Source organism: Amphiprion ocellaris, chromosome 19 (genome assembly GCF_022539595.1).
Source record: "Amphiprion ocellaris isolate individual 3 ecotype Okinawa chromosome 19, ASM2253959v1, whole genome shotgun sequence".
Lineage (NCBI taxonomy): Eukaryota > Metazoa > Chordata > Actinopteri > Pomacentridae > Amphiprion > Amphiprion ocellaris.
In genome coordinates this window covers 21,618,894-21,631,724 of record NC_072784.1, presented here as the reverse complement: position 1 = coordinate 21,631,724, position 12,831 = coordinate 21,618,894, and the positions used below count along the sequence as shown (strand labels likewise).

Below are 12,831 nucleotides of genomic sequence, written 5' to 3'. Positions count from 1 at the left end.
TCATTGTTCCTCCCCTGCTGGGCTGCTTGGCACAAAGCTAAACCTACAACAGCATACCGACACAAGAGATCACACCGGACTTACCTGCCCATCTGACCACAACCTGCTGGGGGCGGAGGACTGAGAGGACTCCAGACTTTCCCTGCAGATGTAACGGTCTTTTTTGACAGCTAATATCAGCACCGTTAGCGGGCTAAGCTAGCAGGAAGAGCTAACGATAGTTGGCTAAAACTCCTGCTCCGGTAAGAATGACTGGCCTGCCATGTTTACTCGTTTCTGATCTTGGTTAAGCTAGCTAGCGAAGTAACCTCAGCACTTCAAAAATAGTCAGGTTATAACTCACCGACGAGGGGGATTAACAGTCACTGATTAAGCTCCTGTTTTTATTAGCTATCTGTACGCTGAGCTGCTAGCTATTGGAGAGTTGTCAGTGTTTGTGCTGCTGGAAGTGAAAGACGTGGGAATTGTGTCTTAGAGCTAGCAGCTAACATTAGCTCTGTTTAATGTGTTGTCTGTCCAAGCTACAGCGTGTGGTTAATGTAAAGAATGAGCAGTGCTGATTGTAATATTTGTTGTTAGTTTGTAGAAGATTGTAGAAGCACTGGCTTTTGTACCTGCTCTGTTATCCCAGAGATGGTATTGCTATGATAAATAAATGAAGTTGATTGTGTCTCTGTGTTCCAGCTGAGGACGTCCCACTGAAGACTGTTGGACTCCACAGATCCAGCTATGTGAGCTGCTCTGATGTGTGGATTTCTAAATCCATACAGTGCCTGGTTAAGACAGCTTTTAAGCTGGTCTGGAGGAGAAGACCATTGTTCTGACTTGAACATCCAACAGGCCTGCAGCTGATTTGGCTGAACAGGTGTATGTTGGTCTGGATTGTAGCCTAACTCCTCCGAGCAGCCTCCTCCCCTCCGTTCCCTCTGCTCTCACCGTAGGACTACTATGCCTCTGGGCTTGGGAAGAAGGAAGAAGGCGTCCCCGCTAGTCGAGAACGAAGAAGCAGAGCCCATCCGTGCAGGCCTCAATGTGGCAGGTATGGAAGGTCTAGATGGAGGCGTTGTTGGGCTGGGAGAAGGTGCCACCTCTGAAGGCCTGCCTCCTCCACCCAACAGCATGCGACCTCGCCTCATTTTCCACACCCAGCTTGCTCATGGCAGCCCCACGGGCCGCATCGAGGGCTTCAGTAATGTGCGGGAGCTCTATGCCAAGATTGGCGAAGCCTTTGGGATACCACCATCTGAGGTGAGTCCCTCTGCTGATAGTGATGGATGTGAGGAGGACATAAGGGTTACGTTTTGATATTGATTGTCATACATGATGTTTGTGTCCGTTCACAGGTTATGTTTTGCACGCTGAACACTCACAAGGTGGACATGGATAAACTGCTGGGAGGTCAAATTGGGCTAGAGGACTTTATTTTTGCCCACATTAAAGGTCAGCGCAAGGAAATAGAGGTGTACAAAGGAGAGGATGCACTAGGGTTGACGATCACTGATAATGGAGCCGGCTACGCTTTCATCAAGGTGAGGAATATTAAAAGAGCCAAGAAAATATGTTTCAACAAGTATCCACAGGACTATATTGGGTTATAATTGCTACCAATAAAATGAAATTGCTTGTGCTAGGGAGAAAGCAATGGGCTGGTTGGTTTTGAAACTAACTATTTTAAATTTTCTGTTTTTCAGAGGATCCGAGAGGGGAGCATTATCCACCAGATTCAGGTCATCAATGTGGGTGATATGATCGAATCTATCAACGGCCATCGCCTTATTGGCTGTCGACACTATGAAGTGGCCAAGATGCTGAAGGAGCTCCCAAAGGGAAAGGATTTCACCATCAAGCTAACGGAGCCTCTCAAAGCCTTTGGTAGGTGTGAGAGGAAGATGTATGAAATGAGCTGCAGTTTCATGTTTTAGCTCCACAATAATGCTCCTCTGAGTCTTATCTGCACTTCCTGGACAGTCACTCTGCACGCTCTCTAGACTAATCTAACAATCCACTAATAGCACATCTAATTGCAGCTATGAACACTTTGTAAAAGCCCCTCACATCTTCCATTTGCTCTCAGTGTGACTTTAATGTTATTAGTTGTTAATCTAAGATCTAACTGCAATGAAGAGACACAAGCCTGGCTTAATGAAATATTGTTGTTTGTACATGATACAGCCTGAATTTACACATACAAGACCAAACAAACAAAATCAAGACTCAAAAGTAAAATTTTTACAACTGTGCAAAGTGTTAAAGAATGCATGAATTTGTTTAAATGCTTTGCGTAGATATGATCAGCCAGAGGTCTGGAGGGTCGAGGTCGGCGTCAGGGGTTCAGCTGGGGACTGGCAGAGGAACCCTTCGGCTGCGCTCTAAAGGTCCTGCTACTGTGGAAGAACTGGTGAGCATGTGTACAACTTCTGTGGATTAATAACTGGTCTCTGGACTGTTCAGAAAATGGAACTCTGTCAGATTTTGTCCTTTCAGCCATCTGCATTTGAGGAAAAGGCCATAGAGAAGGTGGATGACCTGCTTGAGAGCTACATGGGAATCAGAGACAGTGAGCTGGGTAAGCGTGTGTGTGTGTGTGTGTGTGTGTGTATGTATTGGCTCTACTTGTGTCATATTTACTGTGTAACTTTCAGGTTTCTGTTCACTAAATATTGTCTCTCTCCTCAGCGGCTACCATGGTGGAGCTGGGAAAAGACAAAAAGAACCCAGATGAATTTGCTGAGGCTTTAGACGAAACCTTGGGAGACTTTGCCTTCCCTGATGAGTTTGTTTTCGACGTCTGGGGTGCCATCGGCGATGCTAAAGTTGGCCGGGTGTAAAGACAGAAACTAATGGAGCGGAGCGACCTGCGTGTCCGTTACACCCATGACATTCAGCACTACTAGAAAACACAACACTACCGTCATGAGTTTGTTTTTATTCCAGTGTATACTCCTTCTATTTTTGTGAGTTCGTACCCCATTGGGAGACTCTGTCTAGACAAAAAGGATAATCCAGTAAATTGGAGAGGAAGGTGACTGCGATGACTTCCGAAGTGCTTTTATTTGTCTTCCAGCTTTTTCCAGAAACTACGAGCACGCTGATGAGCATTTCTGTTGACCGCATCACATGAACCTGCATGTCTTTGTTGTAGTTACCAGCAGTGGAACATGTACAGCACAGGTTTCTAAAATGGGAGAAATTAAAGACAATGGCTAACACAAAGTAGATCTTTGACATTTAGCGAAACTAATTTTTTCCACATTGCACTGTGTTGCACTGCGCTGTCAACCAACAACAGAAGTGAACGTAGATTGCACTGTACCTCACCTGGTGAGTTATTGCACAGTACAAGGCGTCGGCCTCCCCGAAGTACAGTGTTGTCCTGAACCACTTGATGTTACTGTCATGGATCAGTTTTACAAGCATGTGCTGTTCTATTTTTATCTTCGAAATGAATTCTGCTGATTTTATGTTTTTTTTTTGTTTGTTTCTTTTGGGTTTTTTTTAGATAAAAGTATAAAAAAATGTGATGGCAGAGGGGTCCTAGTAAATTGTAGCTCCTGACTAAAAAGATGAGTGGTGTTTGTTCACCATTAACACACTCCATGCTGTAATGAACATAACTGTGCAAACAGCTGCACATTCCTGTCTTTCATGCATTCGACAGTGTTGAAGAAAATCAGTGTTAATTTTCTTTTATTGAAGGTGGTTATGTGAGGACGAGAAGCAGATTGCTTTCCAGGTTTGTGGATTGTGTCGACTTGTTATTTTTTTTTTTATAGCTAGTGTTTTTTATATGAAGTGATGTGATGTCTATTTTAAAATGAGGGTTGCGTAACAGATGAAGAATTTGATTTTGTGTTGCAATTACTTTATCACAGAGAGCAGTATTAAAGAAGTGAAAGTGAAGAGACGGGAGTAGCTGTGTTTAAAAAAAAAAGAAAAAAGGATGGATGTCTTTAGAACAAAATGCCTTCATTTCTTCTTATTTTATATATTTTGTTAGAAGTCTGCATTCTGGTGTGTTTTGTAGAAAAACAAATATGCTGTCATTGGAGCAGAGTGAGACCAAATGACTTCCATCGTGCTGCAGTCTCTTGCATTGTTCATGGAAAGCAAAAAAAAAAAAAAAAAAATACAAGCACCAACTACTCAGTTTAGGTAAACACACGTCTTAAAAACTGTGGGTGTTAACCTTTTCAGTGTATCCAAATGTATGAAGCTATTTTGTAGTTTTGTTTCAGAGATAATGAATATCTAAATGTAATGAAACTGATGCTAGAACACTGTAACATTAAGAAGAAAACATTATTTTGATGGCTTTGTATTACACTGATGTCGATGTCCAAATATAATGCAATAATAACATCCACATAGCAGTTTTCCTTTTGTTTGTGTACTGCAATTTGAACGTGTTTATTTAGATTAGGCCATTTCAGCAGGAACCATCCCCGAAGGTGTTTGTGTTTCTTCTCACTCCTGTGTACTCCTGAAATATATATGGCATTTAACTAGACAGTGAAATCACTTCGAGGCCATGAGAGGTAATGTAATCAGATCTACCTGGGTAAACCTGATAGTGCTGGTCAAACTCGGCGGGGTCACTTACAGGCCTCGATCAAAGCAGGTGGCAAAATGGAGAGATCAGCTAGATACAGCTAGTATTTTATAAATCTGTAACACCAAAGTTTTAGTTCTCTATCATCTAAAATCTGTCAGATCACTCAAATCCCTGCTGTGTCTGTCACGAGGGATAGTGACTTGTCCCTTATTTACTATAAGTGAGGTAAACCAGTTCTTCAAGTCCCTGTTGATATATAAGCTCAGTTGCTCATGACAGGTGTTCAGATGACTATTCCTCCCAGCGGACTTCAATTTCTGCAAAAAACAACCCTCAACAGGAATCCGTCATGGCTTTACGCCCACGAGCTTCTTCCCAGCCTGGGAAACTGTCCTTCCTCCAGACCTCCAAGGCAAATTCTCTCCTTCGACCGCGGGCTGTTTCCTCACGCTCCGGCTCCATGCTGGAAGAGGAGCTGTCTTGTCCCGTCTGCTGTGAGATCTTCAAGGATCCCGTGGTGCTCAAGTGCAGCCACAGCTTCTGCCGGGCCTGTCTCCAGCAGTTCTGGAACAAGAAGAAGGCTAGGCGGGAGTGTCCCATCTGCAGGAGGAAGTGCTCTCTGACGGAGCCCACGGTCAGCCTGGCTCTGAAGAATGTGGCCGACACCTTCCTGAGGGAGAAGGAGCGCCAAACAGCCACGGATGGGACAGGGGCTGGCAGCACGGGGGACGAGGCAGGGATGGTGGAGGTGAAGTGCGACACACATGGAGAAGTCCTCAAACTCTTCTGCCTGGATGATTTTGAAGTCCTGTGCTGCGTGTGTCACACCTCCAAGAAGCACCAGGGACACAGAGTATGTCCCCTGGAAGAAGGAGCTCAGGATCTCAAGGTAATGTTTTAGACCAGGGATGTCAAACTCATCTTAGTTCAGGGGCCACATACGGCCCAATTTGATCTCAAGCAGGCAAAAAAGGGCAAAAAAGTTTTACACAGTTAATAATTATCGTTTTTGCAAAACATTATGAACAAACTGAAATTTCTTAAGAAAATTAAGTTCAATTTCAACAATATTACACCTCAGTTTAACATTTACACATTAAAACTTTCAGATCACAATGTATCTAGAAAAGGCACAGAACATTCAGTCTCAGGTATCTGGAACTGAACAATCCAGTATTTTACAATATGATCAGAACAACTTGTCATAATCTAGAAATTATTTTAAATTTACATTCATTTACACATCTGTGTAGTAATCTTGAGCACCTGAACTGACACACCACACAAACTAAAGTGCGAACAATAAAGAAAGAAGATTAAGTTATCCCCCTGCCTTGTAAATGTAATAAATTTATACATATAAAATGCATCAAAGTTGTGTCAGTACAGTGGACACATTAAAAATAGCAATTACTTTTATTGAAAAATTGCAGTTAATGTCATCTCTGTAATTTTTACACTTTTTAAAGTCATCCAGTGGGCTGGATTGGACCCTCTGGTGGGCCGGTTTTGGCCCGCGGGCCGTTTGTTTGACACCCCTGCTTTAGACCAACAACCTGTTCACAGTCATTGATGGGAATGCAGTTCAACATTATCATCTATTTTGTTCAAATTCAACATAGCTGCTGTGACATTCAGAAAAGTATTTTTTCATGCCATCTTCATCAGCTGTGCATAGGAAATCAGCAACATTTCCAAAGTTAGCCCAACTGTAGGATACCTGACAGCTTCTCTACTCTCACCCCTCAGGCGGAGCTGAAGACGGAACTGATTCCTCTAAAGAAAAACCTGCGTCGCCTGTATGAAGCCAAGCAGGAGTGTGATGACACAACTGTGCACATCAAGGTATCAACAAACACAGATCCACGAAACACTAGAGGACCTGCATGGCCGCTGACGTGACTGTGACTGAAGCTGAGCCATACGCTGTTAGTGTGCAAACATGTCAGTCAAGGTGTGAGGAAAGCCACGTACCTTGTTATGCAAGCTGTTTCCAAGTTCTCAGATTGGGTGTTTTTCTGACAGAGCAGATAGTGCTTTGTGTATGGATTATTCCATCTCAGCAACGTTCTGCTGGACCAGCTCTGATTTGCTTTAAACTGTATTATCATAAAAAATATGAAGGTTTAAAATGGTATCTGTGAAATTTCAAATTGATATATTAAGTAGTTTCTGAGAAAATTAAAAAACAAAAATAGTTTTTCTTTTTTTTATTGTTTGAACAATATGTTCTCAGAAGCTATTTAAGATAAATGTCTGAAATTTTCACCATTATTTCTTGTCATGTCACTGATTCAGAATCTACAATCAAATCAATTTTTATGTGTGACAGTTCGTAATTTTTATTTACTTCAACTCACCCATAATCAGAGACTTTTGGATCTACTCGTCCAATATTGCAGTCAGTTTCTTAATCAATTGCATAATGAGAACAGTGAAAATTTCAGATTTTTATCTTTTGTAGTTCCTGATTTATTGTCATTCAAACATTGTCTAAATTTTTCGGTACTAAAAATCCTGCTAAAAGGATGGGCAATTTTTAGAAAAACATTATCTTGAATAGTATTTGATACATCAAGCTAAAACTTTACAAATATCTTTATAAGTATCTACATTTATTGCTATGGACTGTTTAAGAAAAAGCTGATTTTTTTTTCTAGAAAGCTGATAATTATGATGCAATGATCCTCATGTAATATAACATATTTTAGATGGATATAAAAATAAAATAAAATAAAAATAGAAAAAGGAGATTCAATCCAACAGGTGTGGCTTTCAGAAATATCAAACAGAGGGAATGAGGAAATTACAGGGTCATAATGAAGTATTAATGTGGTATGATGGTGATTTTATTTCTGTTTTATGGCCACAGAATACATAGAACTCTAAATAATTGAATCATAGCTAAGGGTGAAATGTAGAAAAACAGACGCAGGATTAGTAGACCACAGCAACAACAGACTGCAGCTCAGCATCAGTACATTCATTGTATTTCCATGTGTGCTAGAACCAAACTCAGGGCACAGAGAAGCAGATCAGAGAAGAGTTTGAGCAGCTGAGGGAGTTTCTCCAGAAGGAGGAAGCAGCACGGTTAGCCGTCCTGCAGCAGGAGGACGAAGAGAAGAAAGAGCTGGTGAGGAAGAAGTCTGACAGCATCACCAGAGATATCCTCACCTTCTCTCATGCTGTCATCGCCATCGAGAATGAGATTGCATCCAGTGATGCCCTTTTCCTTCAGGTTAGTAAATTTTAAACATTTCCCTCTCTGGATCCATGTGATTGTCTGACACACTGTTTGTAATTCTCTGTCTTGTTATTGCAGAATTACATCAACACAAAGAAAAGGTAGGAGTTTTTTTAATCTTGTGTAGTGCCATCCCAGCTTCATATCGCTGCTTTTTCAGTGTCGGTTGATTTGCTGTTTGTCGTTTCGCTCTCACAGAGCTCAGATCCCGCAGAAGGATCCAGAAAAAGTGTCAGGTGCTCTCATAAATGTGGCCAAGCATGTCAGTTCCCTAAAGTACCGTGTGTGGGAGAAGATGATGGAGCTGGTTCAGTACAGTAAGCACTCACTTGACTGTGTGTGAAATTTATGTGTGAGACCAATTCAGCGTAGTTGTTTTGGAGCAGGTTTTACTCAATAGCTTGACCCTGCATATATTTACTAAATTACCATCTGCATTGACTCTTTTCATTTTAGCACCAATCACCCTGGACCCAAACACCGCCTACTCCTGGTTGTCCCTATCTGCAGACCTGACCAGCGTGGCCAACAGAGGCTCCCTGCTGAAGCTCCCGGACAATCCAGAACGTTTCGGCCACTTTGTGTTCGTGCTGGGCTCCGAGGGCTTTACTTCAGGTCGCCACGCCTGGGAGGTGGAGGTGGGCGACAAGGTGGACTGGATGCTCGGGGTGGTCAAGGAGTCCATTGACAGGAAAGGCCGCATCTCGGGGTGTCCCGAGGGCGGCTTCTGGATGATCTCTCACTACGAGGGCGAATACTCGGCCATGACGAGGCCCAGCACCACGCTGCACTTGGAGGGGGAGCTGACACGAGTGAGGGTGCAGCTGGACTACGACGCTGGAGAGGTGACCTTCTCCAACCCTGTCAGCATGACGCCCATCTACACCTTTACTGACTTCTTCACTGAGAAGATGTACCCCTTCTTCTGCCCCGGAGCCAACATCAACAACAACAATCCCTGCCCTCTTAAAATCTGCCCCGCCAAGGTGGCTGCATGGAACAGTGCAACATGGTGATTTAAGAATACCTTACAGAGGACATGAGCACATTTCAAATTAAGGAAAATACCCTAAGGTGAATCCAATATTAAAGCAGATGATGTGTGTAAAATGAGCATGATACAAATAGAGTAATTACAACAGTAATTGGTTTATTTCACTTGGGTTCATTTAGTGATTAGCTGCAGTTCATGGAACTCAAAGTGACAGTTTAAAGCTACCAGGGGATGGACTTGCCATTATAATCCAGGAAGGCTCCATTCTGCTTCTAGGTCAGGAAGGCCATGCACACTTTCTGGAGCATCAGCCTCCCCCTAGTGGCCACAGACACACAGATAGCACAATGTCTCACACAAGTATGCAATTCTGATCACTCTTAGCTAACTAAAACACACAATTCCATGCATGTTTTAAACTGAAGACAACCTAAAGACAGCAAAATGTGTACATGTATGTATGTGATATATGTATATATGAAGGTAGTGGGTCAAGCAGGGTTACATGGGTGTAATGGCTCAAAACTAACATTAAAATTCATCTAAAGTCATTGATTTAACCCCGAAAAAAGTGTATTTGTGTACCGAAGCTACACATTTACAGTTTTTTTTTCTATGAAAATAATCCCTTCTCACCTTTAAGTGGCTTGGATGTAAGTCTAGATTGTTGCATTCTTTACAATTCATGGCTCAATGAAGGTCCTGCCTCTCTCTTCACTCACCGCTTCCCAACTGCTGCAGTTAGAGCACATCAGCTCACCTACTACTCTGCTCAAACACTGTAAAACTATTGATTCTACACAATAACAAGTAGTAATATTGTATTAATTCAGCCGTTCAAGCCTGAACTGAAAGCTGATTCTAAGGAATACTAATGATATTGAAATCCCCGCCTTGTGAGTTGACAGGATTGGTTTCTTACCCAGGAAGTCTGAATGTGGGTTTTTGAAACTGTCATTGGTACATTGCAGTTTCAGGGTATTAGTGCTCCACCATGTTGTCATCTTCTTTTTTTTAATGATTTGTCTTCTAGCACCTTGTTGCGGCGGCTGGACTCTGTATATCACAGTTCCTTATGCTTTATCACTAACTCTCCATTCCATACCCATCACTGTGTTCTGTACGATCTCATTTCCTGGCCTCCACTAAGCATAAGGAGACAGCAGCACTGGTACATCTTTATTTACAAAGCATTACTGGGCAAACTTCCATCGTATTTAGGTAAATTTCTTTCACCCATCAAGAACTTCTATGACTCTCGCTCAGCTAGATGGCTACGCTTACAGGTGCCCATGGTTCACTGTGAGCTTGGCAGAGCAGCTTTCTCCCATAATGCACCTTGGTTTTGGAACAACCTCCAAAACACTTTAAAGCTCAGTGATTTTGTCTCCCCAATTCAATTCAAAAACTTGATAAAGGAAAATGTAATCCATGTGTGTAACTGCTTTTCCTGGTCTGTTTTTTCTTTTTCCTTCTTTTGTTTTTGTTTGAACCTGTTTCAATATTTTTATTTATATATCTGAATTGTCTTAATTGTTTTTATATACTTATACTATATATTTTACATGGTCTGAATTGGTGTGCTGTCTTGGCCAGGTCTCCCTCGAAAAAGAGATTTGTAATCTCAAGGGACTTTCTGGTAAAATAAATGATAAATACATAGATAAAATTAAATTAAATGTAAAAAAGGATAGTTTAACAAGTTACAATACTTGATTTTCACTTGAGGGAGTCTTTATGATGCATTAATGTACAAGCCAATGCCGCATTGCATTTTTAAGGATCTTCAGCAGATTTGAAGACTCCAAAGTGGCCTCCTTTTCATGTGAAGCATTCTTCAGGTGTATGTCATAATGATGAATAAGAAAGTCAGGAAGAATCATGTAGCTATGGCACTACTTATGCTATACCCTGGTGAACCAAATTTTAACATTTTTCGGCTTAAAGGTGTGATTCTGACAAACATATTGTTAATTACTAATGCCTACTTACTTTCAGGGAGTCTGTCTAACTTGATAATCCCCAATGGATGTTGTTTTGAATATCTATAAATGGTCAGATATTTCAAACACAAGGTCTAAACACTCCATCATAAACATTATTTTGGAGCAAAACACGCCAATTGAAAACCAACATATCATCCATCTGTAAACGAAGCCTATTTTGTTAAAAGGTCTGTCGCATACAGTTTTCTGTTGTTTGTGTTGATTGGGCATTAACCACTTGAGCTGTTTTGTTATTTTCAGGAAAGCGAACGGTGATTGCATGAACACTCAACCTTTGTGTCGAGATCGTGAAATCACACATCGTGATGTTAACACTGTGCTTCTCAATCAATAAAAGTTTCATTCAGAGGGGACTCTAGTTCCTCTACATTGTTTCATTGTGCTCTTTTATGGCGGGGCTGTGGAGGTCAGAGGAAACTTGCTGGATCACCTCTTCTCCACCCATGTCAGCTTGGGTGTAGCACAGAAAACAGGATCTCATCCTTCTTCAGCTTCTCTTAAACACTGAGCCTATATCTTCAAATGTCCGCAAGAGGAGAGGGGAGGTAGGAAGGAGGAGGAGATGTACAAAAGGGACAGTGACAGAGCAACTCAGGAGTTAAGGGTGAGTAGTCCCCTTCTATTAATGTAAGATCAAGCCTTTTACTAGCAGGTTATAGTGTTAGCAGGTTGCCAATTACCTTACTGATGCAATAGTGGATGAAGGGAAGGTGGCGTAGAAGGAGATTTACGACTTCCATTGGAGGTAAGGCAGGATCTAAGAATGATGACAAGAGAGACAGCCAGCCCTTTCTTTAAAAAAAATTAAAATGCAATATTGAAGCTCTGTGTTTCAGACATGACACTTCCTCTCTTTATTATCCACAGGTTCTGTGTCATTGACGGTGTCCTGCATGCCCTCGGGAATGGTGTCCCGCTGAGTGCCTTTGACCAGAAACCCCGTGTTGTTAATCAACAGGCTGAGAGCCCCTATTCCCACCAGAGAAGCCCAACTGCTGGGCGCACTGTTTCATGTCACAAAAGGTCAGTGGCGTCTGACAGAGAGGGAAAGAAAGTGACTCATCATTGGCTGTCAGCAGCTGACAGTCAGATAAATATCAGAACACTGGGATGCTCATAGAGGCGAGTCCTGTGCGTGCCCAAGCATGGACATAGGAGCAGGATGGATGTTTAATAGACTGGAACAGAAGAACTTAAAGCTCTTACCCAGACAGATGGCAGAGATGATGCTATCGTGTTTCTTTCCCAGTGGTTGCAGTGCCACACACATTTTAATTCCACACACGGTCCATCAGCTTGCACTCTTTGGAATTTTGCTTCTTCTCTGTCCTATCACAACTTTGTTACTTTTTCTGTATAGTCCACGACTTAGAGAACTGAAATACAGATCTTACTGTGTGATATGAAAAGTTAAGACTCTCACCTCAGCTGTGGATCCATCTGGCTGCCTGCAACAGGTGAACAGTTTTCTCTTTATGGTTACTATATGCGTCACCAGGCTTAGGCTCCTGTGAGGAACCATTTCCTCTGCCTCATTCTGCACAGTTTGAGTTTTGAGCTCTTACATTCAGCCTCAGATGATTGTTTAGTGTTTCGTCTGGCCACACCCATGTTCTCATATCAGTATGTGCGTGTGCTTCAAGTACAGATCAGGCATGTATAAACTAGGCCTCTTCCAAAGAAAGTTAAAAAAAATAAAAAACGTCTCATGACAACAAATAAAAGAAGCAAGCATGATAATGGTGATGATGTGTAAACATGCAAAATGAAGAGGAGGAGAGTGATTCATGTCGGCTTTTTTAAGCCCTGCGAACAACAATGCAAAGCAACACAAACAGCAAAGGACTTCCTGAACATAAAGGAATTGTCCGGTGAGCTAAAAACACACTCCCCTTTCGTCCACACAAGCTTGACAGCACACACATGAAGGCTCATGATAGATTTTACTTATTTAAGTCATATGGGTGCACAGAAGTAACTAATGAAACGCACATAGCAGTGTTGTGTGGTCCTTTGTGAGCTTAGGGACAGTTCA

General features: G+C 42.0%; 2 protein-coding genes across 2 annotated transcripts; both read left to right on the top strand.

Moving 5' to 3' along the window:
* On the top strand, nucleotides 1-4,363 carry gipc1 (GIPC PDZ domain containing family, member 1). The gene is made up of 7 exons (XM_023277959.3): nucleotides 1-242; nucleotides 685-1,248; nucleotides 1,344-1,529; nucleotides 1,692-1,872; nucleotides 2,286-2,398; nucleotides 2,485-2,566; nucleotides 2,677-4,363. Exons 2-7 carry the CDS (start codon nucleotides 949-951, stop codon nucleotides 2,826-2,828), a joined length of 1,014 nt encoding a protein of 337 aa, XP_023133727.1. The 5' UTR covers nucleotides 1-242; nucleotides 685-948; the 3' UTR covers nucleotides 2,829-4,363.
* Nucleotides 4,364-4,798: 435 nt separating this feature from the next.
* Nucleotides 4,799-11,163, top strand: trim35-12 (tripartite motif containing 35-12). Its single transcript, XM_023277958.3, has 6 exons — nucleotides 4,799-5,441; nucleotides 6,302-6,397; nucleotides 7,560-7,790; nucleotides 7,875-7,897; nucleotides 7,995-8,113; nucleotides 8,253-11,163. The coding sequence occupies exons 1-6, from the start codon at nucleotides 4,902-4,904 to the stop codon at nucleotides 8,810-8,812; spliced, it is 1,569 nt and encodes a 522-aa protein (XP_023133726.2). The 5' UTR covers nucleotides 4,799-4,901; the 3' UTR covers nucleotides 8,813-11,163.
* Nucleotides 11,164-12,831: the final 1,668 nt, after the last annotated feature.

What these genes read in the sequence shown, in the direction of transcription:
- gipc1 (XM_023277959.3), top strand. Translation starts at nt 949, where the DNA reads ATGCCTCTGGGCTTGGGAAGAAGGAAGAAGGCGTCCCCGCTAGTCGAG. An exon ending in CCGGCTACGCTTTCATCAAG is followed by an intron (nt 1,530 to 1,691) that starts GTGAGGAATATT and finishes TCTGTTTTTCAG; the next exon opens with AGGATCCGAGAGGGGAGCAT. An exon ending in GGAGCCTCTCAAAGCCTTTG is followed by an intron (nt 1,873 to 2,285) that starts GTAGGTGTGAGA and finishes TGCTTTGCGTAG; the next exon opens with ATATGATCAGCCAGAGGTCT.
- trim35-12 (XM_023277958.3), top strand. Translation starts at nt 4,902, where the DNA reads ATGGCTTTACGCCCACGAGCTTCTTCCCAGCCTGGGAAACTGTCCTTC. An exon ending in GTGATGCCCTTTTCCTTCAG is followed by an intron (nt 7,791 to 7,874) that starts GTTAGTAAATTT and finishes TTGTTATTGCAG; the next exon opens with AATTACATCAACACAAAGAA. An exon ending in GATGGAGCTGGTTCAGTACA is followed by an intron (nt 8,114 to 8,252) that starts GTAAGCACTCAC and finishes TTTTCATTTTAG; the next exon opens with CACCAATCACCCTGGACCCA.